Consider the following 21,831-nt stretch of genomic DNA (forward strand, 5'->3'; position numbering starts at 1 on the left):
GACTCAGATTCGGTTAAATTAATTAAATTGAGATTTTTAAAAAGTTTTTAAATTTTTATGTTCGAATAACTTTATTTTTACTGGTTTATGCTTAGGTATGCGAAAAATTTTTGCGCAAAAATCTCATTGGGTGAGAATTCTCAGTTAAGGTAGCAATTTTCAGTTTACATTTATAAAATGTAAATAAACTATTAAAACTTTAAATTAAAAATTGCACAAAACGTGAAGAAATCCTGAAAATAAGTATAAATAATAAAAACTACAATGTTTTTATTTATGTCCCTAGATTTTATTATTTAATTTGTTTTCAACAAAGAAGTTTTCACAATTACAATAATGTTATGATGTGTGATTCAATATAATATATTAAATTTAAATGTCTTACACATTTTTTCATTCACATTTAGTCATTATCATTTAAGCAATGTATCTGGTTTTGTTTTGGTAGTTTTTACCTGATTATTTTGTATCATGATCATTTTTTTATTTATTTATTTCTTAACTTCCATACGTTCGTTTCATGTAAATATGTCCTAGCAGGCAGTGACCACAGACCTTATTGGCACATAATTTACTGCCTTGAATCTTAGTAACTCAGCTCCGTCACAGACACATTTGTTAACACATGACATCTACATGTCTTTCACAACGAAGAAAACTGTCATTTGGTGTTATAAATGTGTCTGTGACGTAGGTTTAAATGAGCCGTGATAAAATTGGCCTAAATTGTGACACATGTCACATAACACATAGGCGTGATGTCATGACACATGTCACAAAGAACACATTGGTGTGATGTCATAAACACATGTCACACTGTGACCATGTTGTGTCACTTAAGAAACCTAGTTGTCTTAAGTCTTTACTCATTGCCTACTAGGATCAGTGATTAAATCAACCAATAAAATTGATGAATCTCAAATCATATAAAATCGTAAAATTTACCAACAATTTTCCACCTTAGTTATTGTCGAGAAAAATTCTGAATCATTAAGAAAAATACATGGTGTAACTTATCATTGTGTATCATTATATTAATATTATTATTTATGATGTATTTAGAGCACATTATAGAGTTGAAGAAATTTTTTATGATCATAATGCATCTCAACATTAAGTTTTACATCAAAAAACATTTTTTTTTTCTTTTTCATAATATTTCTTAACGCTATAATCATCATCATATGGGTGTGTAGATAAGGACATTCAGCAATGTATGTCATTGCACATTCTTCGTTAGAAAAAATGAAGGAGAACATGCAAAAATATATAGATTCTCTATTCCTCCTTATCAGTCACATACTTTTCATTAGAAATTAAAAAAAAATCTCCAGCTGCATTCATCAGTATATCTCTTAAAGATTTCAGATTTTGTATTGTATATGTATCATAAATATATATATGACTTTTTTTTTAAAGGAAATAACTTTTTGTAAAATTCTCTTAATTTTCAATCGAGCGTAATGCAGAATACAGACATGGATCACGAATGCATTCTCTTGGTCCAACTTTCATTCCAGGAAAACTACGAAGTGCCTCCATTGAACGTTCAGCATTTGTTTTACATTTCGAATTATATCCGCAAACTTCATTAACATCATACTGATATTTGTAGTCACATTGAGCTCTGGAATCCCCCTGTAATTTAATATGGATATTATAACATTAATCAGCTTATGTAATGTCAAAATTAAAACGTACGCAAAGATAACACAATTGATGTTCGCCACAAGCCTCTAACAAGTTCTGATGTGAATCACCGCTTAATATTCCCACTTCTCGACATCTACGCTCAATAGAATCTAACATAGGACATTCACGTTGATACATCATACCCATACCACCCATATAACCCTCAGACATTAGTGGTTCCGAACTTATTTCATTATTTCTTTTCTGTGATCGCTTCTTTTTCTTCTTCTTCTTATCATCATTATCATCATCTACATCGTTCTTGTCTTCATCGTTTGTCTTCTTCATTGGTGACTCGATTTCATGACTATAATCGAAACAAGAGAATGAAATTTGAGGAAATATGTCAGAAAATATGTGGGCTTGTTTGGGGTTTGTTCACTTATTATGTTCTTGTTCACTCCTCATTGGAGGCATAAAGGAACAAATTTATTGCGAGACACAACAAGTAAACGACCCCAAAGATATTTCATTTCTTTAAGAGGAGGCAAATAATCAAAAAATATGTGCTTCATACTCGTTGTTATCGAATTCTGCTTTTTCCTTCTTAATAGCAACACGTTTGGCTTTCCTCTTCTTAGCTTCCTCATCATCCTCGTCATCTTTACCCAAAAGATTGTCTTCTAGACCCTTCTGAAATGCCATTGATGCCTTTAGTTTTCCAATTGCTTTACGCATCTTCTCTAAGCTATATGCTGTGGCCAAACGATCGGCTAGTTCCTTCTGTGTTTGCTTTGCTTCTGATGGATTTAGGTTTTCTGTTGATTAATATTGACAGAAAATTTGAGGACAGAAGAGTAGTAATCATGAATAAGTAGAATGTAAATATAGATTAATCTGCAGCACTTACCATTTTGATGCCGATACATTTTTGCCGTGTCTTCTATAATAAGATTTTCAATCGTCTTTAATTTTCTATCCATGGCATTTAATCTTTCTTCTCCTGGTGAACGTTTCTTCTTCTTTTTATCGTCCTCATCCTCCCCAGAGTCGTCCTCCGAAGGGTCGCTCTCATGATAATCTTCTTCATCATCTATTTTAGGAATTTTTAAATTAATTATGTATAAAATATTTTAAAGAATTTTATTAAAAGAATTTTATGAACGCGACTGGTTGCTATGATGACAATAATCAGCTATTGTATTATGTGAAGCACATTAGAAATGAAAAATACACTTTACTCCATCGTATATAATTGAAGCAATCAAGCAAAATTTCTAGAAACTTTTTCACATCGATACCTAGCACGTTTTATAGATCTGTGACTTCACTTGAAGACATTGAATTCCTCTAGAATTACTTGCTATTTTGTAATATAAACTATTTTCTCCTTCTGGCATTGAAATGTGCAGTATTATAAGTAAATTATGAAGAACTATCGGTTAAACTGCAGGAAATTCAATTAACTCTTTCAACAAGTTCCGAAACCTTTTCTGATTCATTTCAATTAATTTTAGAGCAATAAAATCTTCAGTTTCATGAGGAACAAGTAAGCTCTTCAGGTATCAGTCCTCAAACATTCTAGTTTCAACCTTTTCTGTCAATTTTCCCATTCAATTTACCTGAATCTGATTCGTATCTCTTTCTGCGACGGTCTTCTTGATCAGCATATCTGAATGGATTGTACATCATTGACTTCTTCTTTCTGTCATAACCAAATAGACTCGACCATTCAACAGACTTCTTTTTTAGACTTCTCTTATCAGGAAATGCTTGAACGTCCCAATCTAAGCTCTTTTTAACTTCACGCTTCTTCTTTCGCTTCTTTTTGGATTCGTCGTCTTCCTCATTTTCCTCACTTGCAGTTTCATCTCTTTCATCTTCTAATTAATTGAGTAATTATATAGACATTAAATGTTCATTCAAAGGATAATTAAGACTTACCAGCTTCATCACTTGCTAAATTTACGTAAAAAAATAATTGAGTGCATATTTGTACATTAATCCTTGACTAATTTTCTAATATAATTATATTTTATTGTCACTTACTGTCTTCTTCTTCATTCGATTCATCATATCGTTTAACAATTCGTTTCTTCTTGCCATCAGCATGCACAGATGCTGGTGATACTTTTTCCTTTTCAACTTTTTCACCATGTTCCTTCTCTGGATGCATATGAGACATCATTTCATCGCTAGATCTCTTCTTTTTCTTCTTATCATCCTCATCAATAGCTTTATTGTCAACGGCACTGCCAAAGATTCCCTGTAAGTCTTTTGATACTTTATCACTTGTCTCCGACACGACTCTTGCCATTTCATTCTCATTCATCTTTGGTGATCGCTTTGTTACTGGAAAACGCTTCTTTCGTTGTGCTGGAAGCCATGGTAAAAGTGGCATTGAACGCTTATCATTCCAATTGGATGGAGCGATTTCAGCTTCTCCTCTCTAATTTAAAGAAATATGAATTATAAATTATCATTACTTCGTTTCAATTGAATGAATGTATTATGTTCTTTATGGATGTAATTTTGGAACAAGATTGTGCTCAAATCAGATATTTATGTATGGGATTTAATCACAATTCACGTCTAATTGCAGAAAAATGAGTTAGAATTTGAACAAAGTATCAAAATTATAGATCATTTGTGAACGACACTTAGGTCAACACCTTCAAGTTAATTATACTATCGATGTTGAATGTAATCAGAGGTGTCGAGCCATAAGTAGGCGTATTTGCGAATGCGTGGTTACGGTCTCTGTGGTGCATTATAATGCAACAAATTGAATATTTATAATCCCCTTTATGTAAGGACGTGGGTTCAATTCCCATCAGAGGCTAATCTCTCAATTATTGCAAAGTGTGCCGTCGATATGAAAAGTATTCGCACAATTCTCACGAAATTACATAAATAAAATGTTATAACTCATCACACATACCTGTCGCTTCTTCTTGCGTGCTGGATCATCAAAATTTACAGCGTAATCAGTCTCAACTTCATTAGTATTATCATTGAAAAGCTCTTGTTCAATATTGTCTTCTTCTTTCTGATAGCGATTCCATAAATCCTTTAATTGTTCACGATAATCTTCAGCTCGTTCACGTTCGCGTTCCTCTTCGATAGCTTTCAAAAATCTCTCAGCCAATTCAGCTTGTTGCTGTCGATAAGTTGGCATACGAGTTCGTTCACGAAACACGGATGGATCTGTAAAGTCATGAAGAATTGAGAATACTTTAATAATTTATTGGATGCAAGTGGGATATTTGTATTCAGGATGTAAGAGTGTGAAAAAGTAATTTAAAGCATATTGTTGCCACCAATAAAAACAGACATGAGTGCCTTTTCCACTTGCAAGCTTTCCTTAAGAGAAATACATATGCATGACGTAAATAGAATATAGAGTAGAATAGAATCCATTCATTCTGTTGTTCCACTCAATTTATTTTGTTAACCATTGACATTGTTGGATTATTTTTTTATATTCTATCCTTTCTAACTCATTTTTTTCGAGTGGTGGAAGGGATCAAATCATTTTAAATGGAAAGACCAAAAACACATTTTTTGTCGGATTCAGTGAAGTGTCACACACTCGTGTCTATCGTTGGAGCATGTTTGATATAAAAATTCTTTTCATTCAATGATGATTGCTGATAGTTAAAGTGAAGCTTATGTAGCGTACTTAAGAATTCTGTCTGTATCACGACGAACGCCACGAGTCAAAGAGAAATTTAGGTATTTCTTTATTGTTTGATGGTTTTTTTGTGTATGGGTGTAAAGTCAAGAGTCTTAATAGTGCGAATGCGAATCATGAAATAATTTCTCTATGATGCTGTGAAATTGTTTTTGGTACTTAGACAGCTTATTGTTATAAACCATTAAGAAAAAAAAAGCTTCAAGTGGTTCATTCAGGTGATTTTGAATGAAAAATCTGATATTAATCCCAATTCTTCAAGTTTTGAGTAAACAGAACCTCTCAAAAATGTTTCGTTCATAAAAACAGCCAAGATACCACGTTATTTATTCCTAGCGACGCCCTTTGACTTACACAACATCCGAGCGACACAATGCAACAGTCAGAGCAACTTATTAATACAACAAACACATTGAACTGTTCGGGACATATAACATGTATACGTGGAAGTTAAATAATAAAATAAATCGAAAGTATTGACACAGAAATTACAGATGAAAGAAAATTGGGACAGCAACTACATAATATTCTAGTTACTGATTAGATAATAGTTACTTAGTACAAGGTCTAAAGAAGAAATGTGATGATAATAATTAAAGAGCAAAATATTGGAGCCAAAAGTGTTCTCATATAAAAAATACTGAACAATAAGATTACTTTTAGATTCTGCCTACAGATGATGATGTTGCAAAATTGTTGTTAATCGTTATGACAGTGGAAAAATTTCGGAAGATGTTTGTGAGATGAATTATGGCATATTTATAATGGAAAATTCCATAGCAACGTTATTATCACTATAATTGATATGAGTAGATAGATTTGTTGAAATCCGCCTCCGAATGTCTTTGCGCTAAAAATTCACTGATCTGCATATTGGTAAAAATTTCTAAAACCTTTTAAAACCAATTAAAATTCAAATAAATAATGATCACAGTGGCATTGGAACTTTTCTTAACTTAATTAACATTCACATCATTTTCATTAAGCGTAGGTGAAGAAATTAAATTTTCAGTTCTTGCATGATTTGAGATCTGATTGTCTTAGTAGTGGGTTTTATGTCTATTTGTTACATTCACCTCTCTTTCGACTGACCATATTCAAAATCCTGTTTTAAAATTTTGGATAAATAAATTTCTAGTCCTAAATAAATATCAACCCGCACGTCCATCAATCACTATCACACAAAGTCATCATTGAGGTTGAGTAAGCACTTAATGTGGCCAGCAAGTTGCAACAAAAAGAACTCTCGGCAAACATAGATAGCATATAAAATTGATAGTGTAATATTCTATTATTGAAAAATCTGTGACTCCTCAAACAATTGGTAATAGACCTAAAGAGCATCAATATTTTCTTTAAGAAAAAGCAGAAGTTTTTAAATGAAGAAACAAAAAAGCTCCTGGAGCTACATCTGAATAAGAGAAGATGTCATTTAAATTCAATTTAAATTTGATACTTTAAGAGAATTCATTCATGGATCATTGTCATAACGATCATTTAAGATTTGAATAATATTTATTCTACTTAGTTGAATACCCCTTTCTACATAAAATGTTCAGTCTGTTTTTGAACTCGGATAAATAAACATCTCATTTAAAACAATTACAAAACTCACAAAATTCATCATAAATTGAGTGTTTAAGCATATTTACTGATGATTTTGAAGATGAACGTGATTAAATAAAGGACATCAAAAGCAAATGACAATGCAAAATGTCTAAATTTGAGATAACATTTTCTCAGAAATAATATAAACAAAAAAGGTAGCCTGTGGAGATCTTTGTCTTATTTTATTCATAAAATATTTCGGTCAGGATGTAAGTTAATGATATTTCAGCAAAAAAGAATCTTCATTACACCCGTGTCAAGCTCATGTAAAATATCACTATAACCGAAAAAAAACACAAAGTCCTTACTACTCGGTTTTCAAACAGACATAATGACGTGTGTGTGGGCGCTCAGTTTACACAAAAGTCAAGGATGAAAAAAATACTTTACAGCTTCAAAAATTTTTCTTCATTCTTTTCCACTTTTCGTATAATAATGATGTAAGTTGGAAATGAACGAGAAGAAATAAATTCTTAATGGGTTTTATGATAAATCAACCTAATCGCTCATGTGTGAAAAAGTACAAGGAAATGATTTTTAGTCATTACGCAGTGTATTGTTCATATATGAACTTCAGTAAACTTTTTTTTTTGGGGAAAATTCAATGGAAATGGAAATAAAATTCTTACCTCTTTTTCTAAACATAGCCCGTTTCTTATAGTCGAGGAAATTTTCATCATAATCTGCGTTGGAACGTGCCAAATATCTTGCCAAGGCTTTGTTTGGTATATGCTGACCACGTTCGAGATCATAATCTGATGAAATATACAATAAATAATGATATTTCTTTAGAAAAAAGGAGATTGCTTTAAGGACATAAATATTTTTTTCATATAGTCATTCAGAAGTAGACACTAATGGACTTTACACGGTCATGAAATGCTCATATAATATGATTTATTTAAGTATTTTACACCTTATGAATTTTTTCATTGACAACATCATGAACAGATTCTTGTGGAAATTAACTTTTTTACCCATTTGACCTTTTATTTCCTTCTATCTTTCCTTTTAGGTGAATAATTCACTTAGACTTGATTTAATTGGAAAAATTAGATTTTCAAATGTAATTTTACGGAAATTTGCTTTTCTTTTCTTCTTTCATACATTTGTGACAATTTGTTAGACACTGTGAGTTGGAAACGATACACAATATCATAAAGTTTTGTAATATCACAGCAAGAGTTTGATGAAGTTTTGAAATAATTTCAAATTCAAGTAAATAATTCAAGTTTTTCAATCTTCCAAGAAGTAAAGAATTATTTATATAAATTGTTTCGGGATATGCTTCTACATATAACTTAAATCATGAAAAGGTTTCAAATGTGAGTTCATCATATCTAAAATATTCATTCCATGTGACATTAACAAACGTGACTAAAGTGATTTTTTGGTAATATCATAAACAAGGCAGTACCTTGTGTACTGATGTAATAGCTGACTTGTCAGGTTCTCATTGAATTTTGATTTAAATTGAAAGAATTGTTTAAATTTTACAGCAAATTCAACAAGTTTTGAACACTGTCTACAAAAGACATAGAAACAGAGCTGGATGTCGATTAGAGTGTTTAATGGAGTCGAATCGACTTGAATCGACAATTTTCATACAAAATCCGAGTCGATTTCGAACTCTAAATCCAAATAAATTTAGAAACTAAGATCTAAATGTCTATTTTCGTAATTCAAATGAATCATTTAAGATCTTCAATAAACTCATTTCTGTTCATTTCTAAAATCAATTTCTAAAATTCATAAACATACGCATGAAGACTGAAAGTCAATTTGACACGATTCACCTACAGAGATTTATTATATTTACAGTTCCCAGTTTCGCAAAACACTACATATTCAAATAGTTACAATACCATTAAATTGGGTCAATTGGCGTTTTAAAACTTAAATTCAAAGCATATGTACTCGTTTCCCGAAAAATCTTAAAGAATATGAAAGTCATTAGAAACCCTTCAGAAATGGAATTTCCATAGTCATTACACAAGATATAAATGGTCGAGGAAGAAATTATTTATGAGGAATTTTTTTCATAATTCTTTCTTATTGTTCCTTTTTGTACTTACCATTACTCGCTTCAAAATCATCATTTCCAGTAAAGTCACCTACAATTCCATTTTCAATTTCATCTCTTAAAGCTAATTGAGCCTCTCTATCGCTCAAAGCATCAACGGCAGGCTAAAATAGTAGTTTGAGAGATTGTTGAAGAAAAACAAAAAAAGAGAAAAAAAAAGTTCATAATTAAAATTAATTGACTTTTTTTTTTGCTTGCTTTTTATATCCAGTAAGTAATTAGTGTGTGGACGATAAAATAATCGTAACTAGGAGTGATACACAATTTCTATATTTATGACAAATGACGACTATGGGTGCTAGGATTTGCAAAAATAGCCACAATTATCTATATATGATTACATTCTGGTAATTATGGCAACGGATCATGAGATTCATCTCATTATGTATGACGACAAAAGGTAAAAAAAAAAACTTTGTCTAATTATGATAAAATAATAATTATTACCTGTAATGAGAATGGTGATGTTTGGAGTGTCAGTTGACATGCACTTAAGATGATTAGGATGAGGAATGTTGGAATCATTGTGATTCTTTAACTTTGTTACTTAAAACTTTATTAAAGTTTTTTTTATTTTTTCATGAAAAAAAATATGTTCGTCACTAATTTTCCGAGAGATAAAAACTTTTTTTGCGCTACTAGAACTATTGTTTTCGATAAAAATCAATAGGCGCTTTTAGTCTATAGACAAAAAGGTTCTTGATATGATATCATAAAATCCAAAATATCACTTTTAAACTTACTGCCTAAGCAGTTAAAAAAACTGAAAATCAGCCTTTTTAAAGCTATAAAATTTAATGACTAAAGAACAAAACTTAAAAAATATTTCAACTTTTTTTTTCTCTAATATAATTTCAACGAGCAGTCAGCTTTTTAGGACTTTATCTTTGGAAAGGAAAACACCGACTGTAGAATCAACAATTTTCGTAAAAGCTCTATATTTTTGCTTTGCTGAACTTTCAAGCACGAAGAGGATATTCGTATAATTCTGATAAAAATGAATATTTCGCAAACGAATTTGAATCGATGTGCGCACGCATCAGGACATATTTCCTAATGATATGAGTAATGCAAAAAATAAGAAATTTTCTTCCTTTTTTTTTGTTCATAGTGAGTTCCATAACAAATTCATGCTATTCGAAAAATCTTTGGAATGTTTTTCAGTACTGAAATTAATCATTTTATCACGTTTCAGGCTATAGGCATGGAAAATTGAAAATTTTGCAGATATTGTTGTTGAATAATTATTGAATTGTTGATTTTTATATTTGCACATCTTTCTAATATAATCTTGGATGTCCTCATTTTATTTTTATTACTTTCAGTAGCTGTAATAAAAGGAATTGCAAAAATAGAATATAAGAGTATTACAACTGTTATGGACAATGTCCATACATGAGCTGCAAAGTGTTTCTTTATTGTTCAAGCACTATTGTTGTCAGTGTTCTTTGAGATTAAGAATTTTATTTACACTGACTGAATAAATACACTTACTGGAACTAGTGGTGGGCAACCTGTGTGCCGTGGTACATTTTGGTTGTAAGCTTTGACCACGGCATACGGTTCATGGCATTTCCAAGAATCTTTGACGGCACATTAGTGTGTCGCGACACACAAGTTACCCAAATGGACACAAATGAGTTAAAAGTAGTCATAAACCGAACATTACCCTGCCATTAACTAGTTATAACTGATTATCCACTCTCGGGTTGCCCACAACTGGACTAGAATATTGAGTTTGAAGATAACATTAAATTATGGGTTCTGTTAGGTTAGATGATACCAGAAATTCAGTAATAAATTACCCGATTTAATATGGACTTTATTACCTGTGAATTCTAATTAAAATCCAATTCCATTTTTCACGAAAACTGAACGACAAAGTTTTGATTTTTCGTACCTCTGTTGCTGAGATTTTCTCAGAAATTGCTTTAATTGGCAAAGCGCTGCTGTGTATTGAACATGTATCAACATTGACCGTGACAGTCATTTACCAACTCAAATGTCATCCGACTTATTTGCGGATCTATCATGCTGAGAACGCAACAAATTTTTCTAAACAGACTTTTCAACCGATTAAGCATAAATTGATGTATTTTTCGTCTCATGATCAAAGAATGTTCAATACCAATGAGGCATGTTTTTATGACATTCAATATTATTCAGGGCTGTTATGCAAATTTGAGGAAATATTATATTCAATATTTACATGGAAACATAATTTTCTACGAAATGATATGTATTGATGTTATTGCTGCTAGTCTAAGTGATTGCTTCTCTATTCCCATAATTAATCTCCCTAAGGTGCTATCCGCAATGCAAGCAAATAGCAGAGATAATAAATTTTTTTTGTTACATCTACACCGACACGAACGGATATGGACGGGATTTTCGTGTGAATTTTTTAGTTCCTTCTTCCTATTCCTGTCATCAATTTTAGACCTGTCATGCTATGTTACGATAATTGAGTTCTATTTCCTCTGAAAAATTTGACTTAATAAGCGAATGACCCTTAAAAAGAACCTGAACATAACAACTCTGACAGATATATTTTTTTCTGTCATACAGCTGCTCAGTTTGTACACAAAATGAAGTATTTTTATATTTTCGTGTCGCTGTAACAATAGTAACCCAGCAATATAGACAGATTTTCAGTATCTACCCACAATCGAGGTTGATTTTAGTGCCAAACAATTCCGTCTAGAATCGAGAATAGGAAATCTCCATAATCAACATAATTTTGAGAAAGTTCTAGATGTTGAGCTGATTTATACCTTATTTAAATGCATTCAAATTCAAGAAAATTTCAGCAATATTCAACTACGCTTTAATCTGCACGTAGCCTTCTCCATGTCTGTTAACTTTCACATTGAATGGGTTTGTCGAAGAAATGTTTTGTGGCTAATAAATTATGTGTATGTAAATAACAATCATTTGCAATTCCTGTAATGAAAATGAGTATCCTGAAAATAAATCAGCACAAGGAGTAATGAAAAGCATGTTTGGATTTAGTTTTTGTATTCATATTATTGATATTTTTTTGTATTTTTTTTTTTCTTTATTTTTTTTTAAATTTTTTGTTCCTTAAAAGTCTAATAATTACATGAAATGTAAGCGTAAAGTTTGTATTGAATAAATTACGATCATAATTTATTTTTTATATTTATCTTCCTCATGTCCACCATCCACATAAAAATGAAATATTTATTGGATATTGGTATTAAGTAGAATTATTTTATTTTGAGATTATTTGATTTTTTTGTTTAATAATGAGATGGATATTAAGTATATCTTGAAAAAATGTCATACATAAAAAACACGTATTATTTTTTTCTGTTATTAGTTAATGATCGCTTGTTTTTTTCTTTTTTTTTGCCTCAAGTTAAAGCTTGCAATATTTTTATTTCATTTTCATAAAGATTGGAGAAAAAATTGTGAAAATGTTTTTTTTTTTTATGAATTTTTATACAATTTAGTTTTTGGTTTTACATATAGAACTAAAGAGCTGAGAGAAAGTAAAATATTCCCTAGAAACGCTTAGTTACTGAATTGTTTAGATAATTAACTACTATCTATAATATTTACAAATTAATTAATTAATTATTATTTAAATTATATACAAAAAAATCCTTAAAGTAATTATATTATTATAAGGATATTCTCAATTTATTAAATTATTATTTTTATCTTCATGGTGACTCAACTTCAAATTAGATGGCAAATTATGGATTGAGTGCAGTTTTATTTGAATATTCAGCTTAATCATCAATTCTAGCTGAATTGTCTGAATTCAGCAAAAATCAAATTTGATCTACTTAATTCAGCTTACAACTTTGAATTTTACTGAATTCAGCTGAGTAACGCAGAGTCAAAACCCGCCAAGTTGAACAAATGTTAGCTGAATTCAGCTGAATCTGTATATTTAATCCATAATCTCAAAACTAATCTCTGTCCAAAATTTACCAAATCTTTTAAAGTTCACCTGAATTATTTTTTTAATATTTAATTATTATTATTATTTATTTTTTTTTATTTTTCCTAAATTCATTTAAACATTGGATAATTTTTAATTTTTTTTTTTGTTTTGTTTTCATTAACACAACACAGTCTACATATTTTCGAATGAAACATTTAATGATTTTTTCTTCGCATTTTAGCAAAAAATAACTAAAAATCAAGGGGCGTATACTGATGAAATTTGTGTCATAAATAATGAAATGTTTGAAAAGTGAATTGAATTATAATAAAGTCAGTACTATGGAATTAGTATTTGTTAATTATGCGAATTTCTATTGAGAGATTCAATTTAGAGAAATTAACTCAATGATACTTTTGTGGATAGTAATACACGCCACAGAAATATAAAAAAATACTATCCCATAAATATGAGAAAATGTCATTAATTTTTGCTTAGAGCACTTCCTAATAGTAAACATGTCAATAGAGAATTTCCTGCTTTTATGAAAAAAACAATTTACTTTTCACTCATTTTTTTAACAGACACTTATTCTAAGACAGTGATGAGCAACAACCTTGGTAGTTAGCCTAGACCAAAACCTTACATGTTATACGGTTCATGGCATCAAATTGGAGTCACCTTAGTGTGTCGCTACACACATGTTGCCCTACACTTCCCTAAGAGCTTAAACCCCTTGTAAATAATTATTAAAAAAATTATAAAATTATTTATAATCTTTAAAATTAATCCTAAAATTGGATCAAAATTAAAAAAAATTATCAGCATTCTACTTATCTTTTAAAAATCTATCTAATCAATGAACTAGTTACTTTACATAATGAAATACAGTCAGTGTTTTTTTACTTTTATTTTAGCTTTTTTTAGGGCATTTTCACACCTTTGGTAGGAAAGGCCATATTATTGATACTTTGTCTCTATATCGGCTCAATTGATAACCTCATATATATGAGTTTGAATGTGAATATTGAGTGTGTGGGAGAATCTTTACAATATGAAATGACCTCCAAAATCAGATTAGACATAAACGTCGAAAAATTGGTTAATCTGTTATTATTAGTATTAATTATGATTCAGCCAGATTAGTTAAATGATTCATATTTCATGTGACTTTAATACAATCTATCAATAAGTCATCTGAAGCATTTCCTACTAAGAGTTAAGTTAAGATCATTCAAAGGTCATTCTTATTCTGATTTAAGATTCATCAGAGACATTTGAATGATTTTTTTATTTATTTATTTATATGAAAATTTAACAATGTTGCGAAAATCTAAATTTATTTTCATATTTTTCTGTTTGAAATTCTATTTTCAATCGAAATTCACACGGAAAAAAAACAGTGTTTATAGCAAAACGTACAGACAGACGTTTTTGACAAAAACTCACACAAAAAACGTACGCTGATTGCTTAAAATTTATGCTAATCTTGTGACTTCTCGTTAAATACACCAAGCAATTCTTTAAAGAATTGTTATTTCTTCCTCAAATCTATATAACTTCTAATGTAATTCACATGTCTATACGATAATTTTCATAGAAAAACGTACACAACATGTGATTAAGAATACAAACTTTGCAAAAACGTACGTTAATTTTTTAAATTTGAAATTCACACTAAATTCCATTACTTTTAGACAATTTCATTATCAAGCATAAATCCAAAACAAGGCTGAATCAATTTAATTTAAATTTTTAAGGAAATCAATCTCAACAAAGACAAAGTTTTTTTTTCTAATTTTTTAAATTTTTTCATATTTTTTCTAGAATTTTTTTAAATTTTTTTCTTCTTTTTTTTTTGATTATTTTGTAATATTTTATTTGATTGAACTAAGGAGAGTGCCCGCTTGCGACTTCCTTGCTTTCTTTTTCTTTCCCATTCGTAAATCGTTTCGTAGAACATAAAATTTCATATTTTTAAAATAAAAAATGTGTCTAACAAACAAAGTCGGTTCATTTCCATTCAAATATTTTGTATAAAGAAAAGGTATACGAAGTTCTGCTGTCTAGCATCACTACTTTATGTGAGAATGTGTATGTTTGGCTATTGAAAAAAGATTTTTTAATGTTCCTTGGTCAAAATTATTATTATTTTTAAGACAAAAAATTCCCAAATCTTCTTTTTCATCTCATTCGTCGCATGTATGTAGGAACAAATGCATCATTATTTATTTATATTTTTTTAAAAAGCTTTAGAAAAATTTTTCTTGTGGCGAAAATGATTTTATTTTGTTTTGTTATCAAATAAGTAAGTGAGGAAAAATGAAAATTGCATAACTTAAAAACGAAATCACATGTCGAACTACTTAATTTAGATTCTTTACGTCTCTTGATACTAGAAACAGAAATTAATGTATATACACATGATGTGTTGTATTTTTTATTTTATATTATCGACAGACACATTGAACCAGTCAAAACAAAACTTGTGAAAATCCCGGAAAAAAAATAAATGTGAGCGAGAGCAGCCATTTTGAATTTTACTCATATTTACAAACCCGCTATCGGGTAGAGTCATTCATAACAACAATTTTTTTTTTCTTTTTCATTCTTTTCTTTTTACTCTTCTCTTCTCTACGATGCAATAGTATGCGAGAGAGTGTCTGCATTATAATTGTGTGGCTGATATTGTTTTTAAACTATATAGTATGTACTCTATAGCTATATTATGGTGTAAAAAAAACGGGTTACTAGTAAAATCAAAACAAATCAATCGCCACTTGAAAATCAAGTTAATTTAATCGGCTTTTTTCTCATTCTCACACCGATAGTCTAGTCACCGAACATTACTCATACTATATATATTATATTCGTCGTAATAATTTTGCGCATTCTTTGAGTAAACATTATTATTTTCGTATTTACAAAACATCAAATTTTTTTTCCCGCAATTCAATGTTATGAATCATTGCATGAAACGAATGTACTATGTCACCCGAGCAGCACAACATTTTCTATTTATTTACAACGCGACATCCACGTTTGTTTTTGTTTTGATTCGCAAGGTGTATTTGCGACATTTTCCACGTGGCACGACATTGTGTCGCTGATTTGTTGACGTTGTAAATTTTGCACAACTCGGGTTATTTACTTTTTTTCTGTGTTAATAATTTGGAGCATGTTACAATTCTCTCGCGATTTAATGGAAAATAAACGGAAAATGTTATCATTAAGAGTTGCAAGAATGATAATATTGTGAATCTGCAAGCATTGTTTCTCTTATTTTCAATATATTATAATTTATGCATATTTGGAGAGCAATTTTTATTTATCAACTGTATATTTTTCGTTTTGTTTGGAGGGCGATGCCTTCAAAAGAGTTTGTGTTGTACACCAACAACATTTCTTTCTACGTGCCTTTTTCTTTCTCATTGTTTCTCATGTTATATGTTCTGTGTTTTTTTTGTGAGTTATTGAATTATTGATTTATCTAAGAGTTGAGGAAAATAATCATAATAATAATATATTAAATATGCCTGCCTTACTATATAATAAATTCAGATCATTTCAATACATTTCACATTTTTTTTATTTTGCAATGTATTATCTATTGTGTGTTTGTAAAAGTTAAAAAGAAAATAATAAGGCGATACTCGAATGAAAATAATAATAATAAAAAAATATATTTACGTCAGCATTGAAAGAAAAAAAAACTAACGGAGCTTAAATTAGACTGATTTAATGCTTTTGATGAATGGGTTGCTTACGATTCTAATTGACACATCATCACTATTGGCGATCTGTTGTCTTCGTCGCTGTCATAGAAGTAATTTTGTTTGCGGGAATATGTACTATTGAGTTGAAGACGCCTTACAGCTTCCTTTACCAAACTATTGTTTTTAAGGAGGGACTGTAGAAGCTCATATGGATCTTCAATATTATTTTCATCATTCTTGCGGGTTTTTTGAAGGTTCTTTTTATTTTGTGCTGATGAATTATCACTCCATGAGCGACAAGGTAAATGATACGGTGATGGACGAGATCGTTGTTTGCGTGTTATTAGTTGCTGTGCTTGTGAATGATACTGCTTAGGTTGTTGCAAGTAGTCATTTGTTGGCGGTTGTAAGAGAGGATGATGATGTAAATGGTGCTCTTGTGCTGCTCCAGTTGTCGGTGGAGCAGCGGCTTTCAAACGTAAATTTTGTTTTATTTCATTAACCAGTTCTTCAATTGCAATAACGTCATTATTCGTTTGTTTACTTGGCATTATTATTCCAAAACTTTTCGCTTTGAATTTATTTACGTTAATTCTTTTCGTATCAATTTTTATATTTTTTGCTATTCCTCTTTTGTATGAAAAAATATATTTACTACTCTTCTTATTCCTTTATTTTTGCTTTTTTTAACCGCTGGACGTTTCTTATGTATTTCTTGTTTTGTTTTGAAAACACTAGTTTTTTTTTCACGAAAATAATAATAATAAATAATCAAAGGTGGTTTCGGCTATATAAACTCTTTTCTTTTGCTTCACACTATGGCTTCACTAACACAACATCAAAATATAAGATGTCGACGTTCTCAATTACTTCTTATTTTTCTTCTCTTCTTTCCTTTTTGTTTAACTTTCTTAATATTTTTTTTTTCTTTTTTATTTTTTTATTCTATTTTGTTATTTCTTTTCTGTTTCAAACAGTAAATTTTGTTCTCTCACTTAGAGTTTAATTAAAAGAATTGAATTTTTAAATAATAATAGTATTTTAGTCACACAATTTCTATCCGATGCAGAAATATTGTTTGTTTTTATATTGAACAGTAAAGATATATAAAATTTTTACGAACGGGGCACAAATTTTTTTGTGTTGTTTATACAAAATATTTTATCTATGTGTTTGTAAGCAAGAGCAAATTTTGTTAGCTTCTTGTCTCTTACACTTTTTCTCTGCGACTGATGTCGAAAAATTTTCGAGCTAAAAATATTAAGCTTGTAGAGTACCCGATGTCTACGTCCTATAATTGTATTAGTGATGTGTATTACCCGAGTATTTGGATTTTTTTTCTAGTAATTTCCAATTCAATCCTCTCAACGGCAATACAATACTTTATGTGTATTTGCAGACTGCGCAAAGTATGTTTATATTTTTTTTCTTTATTTTTCTACTTTATTTCACATTTTCTGTTAGCTCACATTCTCTGGCGCGTTTTTTCATTCATTACAAAAAACTGGCAACATCGCATCATATTTTAAGAGCAGACCTCTTTTACTTTATGATTATATGGTGTACATATCTTATTATATAGTTCAAATTTTTGAATTTTTTATTTTCCATATCTCTTGTGTACATAGTTTAATATTTATTTTGAATTTAAAGCGTTCATGTAGAAGAATTTGTATGTCTATGAAGTAAAAAGTGATGGTTAATGTGAAATAATTGGATTTCAAGAAGAGTTTCCTCTTTCTATTCCTCTTTTACATTCTATTTCTACATATCTTTTTACTTATTTTTTTATTGTTATTGTAGGAGGTAAATAAAGCTTCATGTAGATACATATGTATGTACGTTAGACAACGCTAAAAGTATTAAACGTAAAAGCCGCACTTATATTTTTGTTTTGGCCGGTTATTCTGTCATGTCACATGCCTCCGTATATGAAAATTATTTATTTACAATCTCTATGTACTATTATTATTATACTATATATAGTGCATTTCGTCGTCGCTATGAATTATTCACTATGTGTCTTTTTTTTCATTCATGATTAACGTCTTTGAATTGAGCACGATTATTTTTTAAGGTTTAAAACCTTTTTGTTATTGTAAATCAATTTATTGTTTTTTAAAAAAATTGATTTTCATGTGTTACGATAATTGCAAGCATGTCATGATATACAATTCATTGCCCCCATAGTTCTTTATTTTTTGTGTTTTCGTTCTTGTTCCCTCATTAATCGGAAAGAAGACGAATGAGTCTGCAGTTCCTACTTGGCAGTTATTCTTATTTCCAAGAAGCAAAAAAAGAAAAAAAAAACTTTCAAGGTTGCGAATAAATGAACTAAAAATATGTGAGACTTTAAACGTACAGGAATACATATCAGGAGAAAAGTAAGCAGGCAAGCAGGCATATAAGACCCTTATATCTGCGACAAAAAAATATAAATTTGCTTTAGGTAAACAATATCAACATGTTTCTGTTTGCGATTTTGGAAATGGCAACATTGCAAATTATCTTGCATTACAAAACAGCTCCTTTTATGGAACATTTTTCAATACTTGCTGAATGTCACCCGTTGATATTAGAACACGTGACCTGAGCGCATTAAATTTTCTTGTAATTCTTGGCGGTCTAGATGGAGTTGGGTAACAGTAATTATAGCACTTTTATGACACAATAAATGATTATTTAAGTTGTAGGTAAATTCAGTACACTTCAAAGAAGTCGCTCCTTTTAATTTTTGGCGCTTTTAAAATTGTCTACCTACTTTTTCTGTGAATTCAGGTACAATTTATTCAAATTTTACAGAATCTTACCTTTTTACTGCTCCATTGTCACTTAGGTATGAATATTTTGAGGCTGTAAAGTAATTTGAATGCTAAAAAGAATTTTAAAAGCAATTTACACTTTGAATTCACAAACTTGAGTGAAAAATTCCCCTTTGTTTACATAAATTTGGCGCCAAATTTCATCTAAGACACAAACCTACCTCAATAATTTTTTTCAAATTCAAAATAAACAGTTAAAATAAAATGCCATAAATTGAGTATTATTTACAATATAAAATCCATTTAAAATGTGTATTATGAATGGTATTTACGTATTTAATTTGATTACATTTTCTATCATACGACATGAGTTTCACGACAGGGCTCTTTAAAGCGCAAAACGAGAAATATTCGTTTCAATTTTTTTATTATACTACTTCTTATTCGTCTTTAAATAATAATATACACATGAACCGAGAACAAGGAACTTTAAACGCGACGTAAAATAGTAAGAACGAGTTGAGTTATAGTAGATTAAAGATTCGCACAATAAATGTTACGTCTATCAGACAGAGAAACCTTGTAAAAAATCTTATCGCCACCGACACAGTCTGAACATGACTAGAAATAATTTTTTTATATAAAATTTTTTTGAGACATTATATTCTCACGCCATACTCGCTACAATCATCAAATAAAAAGAATTTTTTTTTTATTTAAAAAAAGCACATTTCGAAACATTTAAAAATTATTTCATCATTCTGTTTGCGTAAACGGTCACTTATTGGACTTTGAGTATGGATTTTTAAATAAATGTGTTGTACATATTGTCATTTAAACAATAAAAAAATTGTTTTAATCGCTAACAAGACTTGATGGTAATGTGTTTTGGGGGTTTATCATAAATGACGTCAATTGGATTGTCTTCTTTCTTATCCTGAAAGACGCACGACGATGAATTAGTAAAAACTCTATTTTTAAATAAGTATTCGGTCGTCATTCGTTTTTTATGGCAGCCAGATGATGGACACATGGCAACCAAGTGGTAATTAACATGTAATTTGGCACTTGGACGCCACATGTCACTCATTCACTTGGGTACCAAGAATAATTTGTACCGATAGGGGTAAAATACAGATTTTTCAGAATTTAACTGCATGCCATGGTCATGTTGGCTTATGGACACAATTTTTCGACTATTCTCCTTCGTTTGTCTTCCTTAGTTCACTTAGTCTCATTTAATGAAGTCAAATCATTCACTTACTGAGTTGTATGGTAATGCCAATGATACAGCTCTCGATTCTTACTTCCTATTCATTGAAATCGAGTCTTAGGAGTTAATCTATAGACAGAGACTGTTCCTTAGATCCAAAGCTCGAATTCGGCTTCATCCAAAATATGAGTAGACTTCGAGCTCTGCTTAGACCTTTTTGCAAGCAGCACAATGCGGCAAATCTCATTTAGAGCCTTAAAATGGGTCAAAATTAACCTTCACGGTGCTGCCAGGACAACTTTGTGTCTTACTGTTCATAAGAGGATGTAGTGGGCCCTAGTGAAAACATTGTGATGTTCAGCTATCCACATTAATTTGTCATCATTTATGAACATCCCGATAACATATTTGAAACAGGTGTTTTAAGGCACTTGAATACATTAGAATTAAATGTCTTAAGCGTTCAATTCTTCTCACTTCCTTCATAAATAAATAGAAAACATTCTAGCCACACACAAGCGCATATCGTCGTAAATTGTCTATAAAAAATAAAAATATAGACGAGTAAAGAACATGCAGAATAGATGAATGGAAAATACACACATAGAGTGTGTATATACGCAGTATATAATCTAAGGGGTTAATGATTCATTTTTCGTGAATGCCCTTGAATTCTTTCTGTGAGTAAGTAGCACATTCTGTAGGCATGAAAAAGAGTTTATTTGCCTCAAATGGTGTAATTTTCCTTCAAAAAAAGAACTAAGTTATCAGTAGCTAATGGATTTATAAATTTATTTTGAATCACGACATGAGGAGGGATAAATTGTCAGGCTACGTGCGGTCAAGCACATTTCTAATTTCTTTCCGGAAATTTTTACTGTCATAAAATTCATATTCATTAATATTTTTAAAGTTCTAAAGTATGCGCTGACATAAATATGAACTTGACCTGCCGTGTGATTTCCACATAAGCAATAAAAGACTTTCAATGACTGGATGTTATGAATTGTAATTCATCTCGTTACAATGACATTAATTTTTCATTAATCTCACGTATATCAGCATCATATTGTATTGAGAAACTATTTTGTGTTGTTTATTTTGTCGGAGCATTTTTTGTTTTTGTTATCGCTGCCATGAAAACGTGGTACACATGTATTTTATAACACCTATTTTGAAATGTAATACTTTGATAATTGAATTGTTT

At 30.1% G+C, this 21,831-nt stretch overlaps 2 protein-coding genes across 3 annotated transcripts; both read right to left on the reverse strand.

Annotated features, from left to right (window-relative positions):
• Nucleotides 1-267: 267 nt before the first annotated feature.
• Nucleotides 268-9,870, reverse strand: LOC139087614 (DNA ligase 1). Of its 2 annotated transcripts, none has more exons than XM_070636479.1 (11): nt 9,465-9,870; nt 9,010-9,121; nt 7,564-7,689; nt 4,574-4,839; nt 3,682-4,081; nt 3,577-3,591; nt 3,255-3,512; nt 2,543-2,725; nt 2,210-2,450; nt 1,702-1,999; nt 268-1,638 (listed from the first exon to the last, which is right to left on the reverse strand). In XM_070636479.1, exons 1-11 carry the CDS (start codon nt 9,540-9,542, stop codon nt 1,444-1,446), a joined length of 2,172 nt encoding a protein of 723 aa, XP_070492580.1. In that variant the 5' UTR covers nt 9,543-9,870; the 3' UTR covers nt 268-1,443. The 2 variants fall into 2 exon arrangements, with proteins under 2 accessions (XP_070492580.1, XP_070492571.1); XM_070636470.1 differs by having other exon boundaries at nt 3,255-3,515; nt 9,465-9,864.
• A 2,154-nt stretch (nt 9,871-12,024) lies between these two features.
• LOC139087991 (uncharacterized) lies at nt 12,025-19,995 on the reverse strand. Its single transcript, XM_070636977.1, has one exon. It carries the CDS (start codon nt 17,198-17,200, stop codon nt 16,697-16,699), a length of 504 nt encoding a protein of 167 aa, XP_070493078.1. The 5' UTR covers nt 17,201-19,995; the 3' UTR covers nt 12,025-16,696.
• Between the last annotated feature and the right edge of the window lie 1,836 nt (nt 19,996-21,831).

Source organism: Chironomus tepperi, unplaced genomic scaffold, assembly GCF_022539635.2.
Source record: "Chironomus tepperi strain 1889 unplaced genomic scaffold, CSIRO-AGI_Ctep_v1 contig_11, whole genome shotgun sequence".
Taxonomy (NCBI): domain Eukaryota; kingdom Metazoa; phylum Arthropoda; class Insecta; order Diptera; family Chironomidae; genus Chironomus; species Chironomus tepperi.

Coding starts and splice junctions, on each gene's coding strand:
- LOC139087614 (XM_070636470.1), bottom strand. CDS start 9,542: ATGATTCCAACATTCCTCATCCTAATCATCTTAAGTGCATGTCAACTG. Junction 4,840..7,563: donor GGCTATGTTTAGAAAAAGAG/GTAAGAATTTTA, acceptor ATGACTTTACAG/ATCCATCCGTGTTTCGTGAA. Junction 2,451..2,542: donor AATGTATCGGCATCAAAATG/GTAAGTGCTGCA, acceptor ATTAATCAACAG/AAAACCTAAATCCATCAGAA.
- LOC139087991 (XM_070636977.1), bottom strand. CDS start 17,200: ATGCCAAGTAAACAAACGAATAATGACGTTATTGCAATTGAAGAACTG.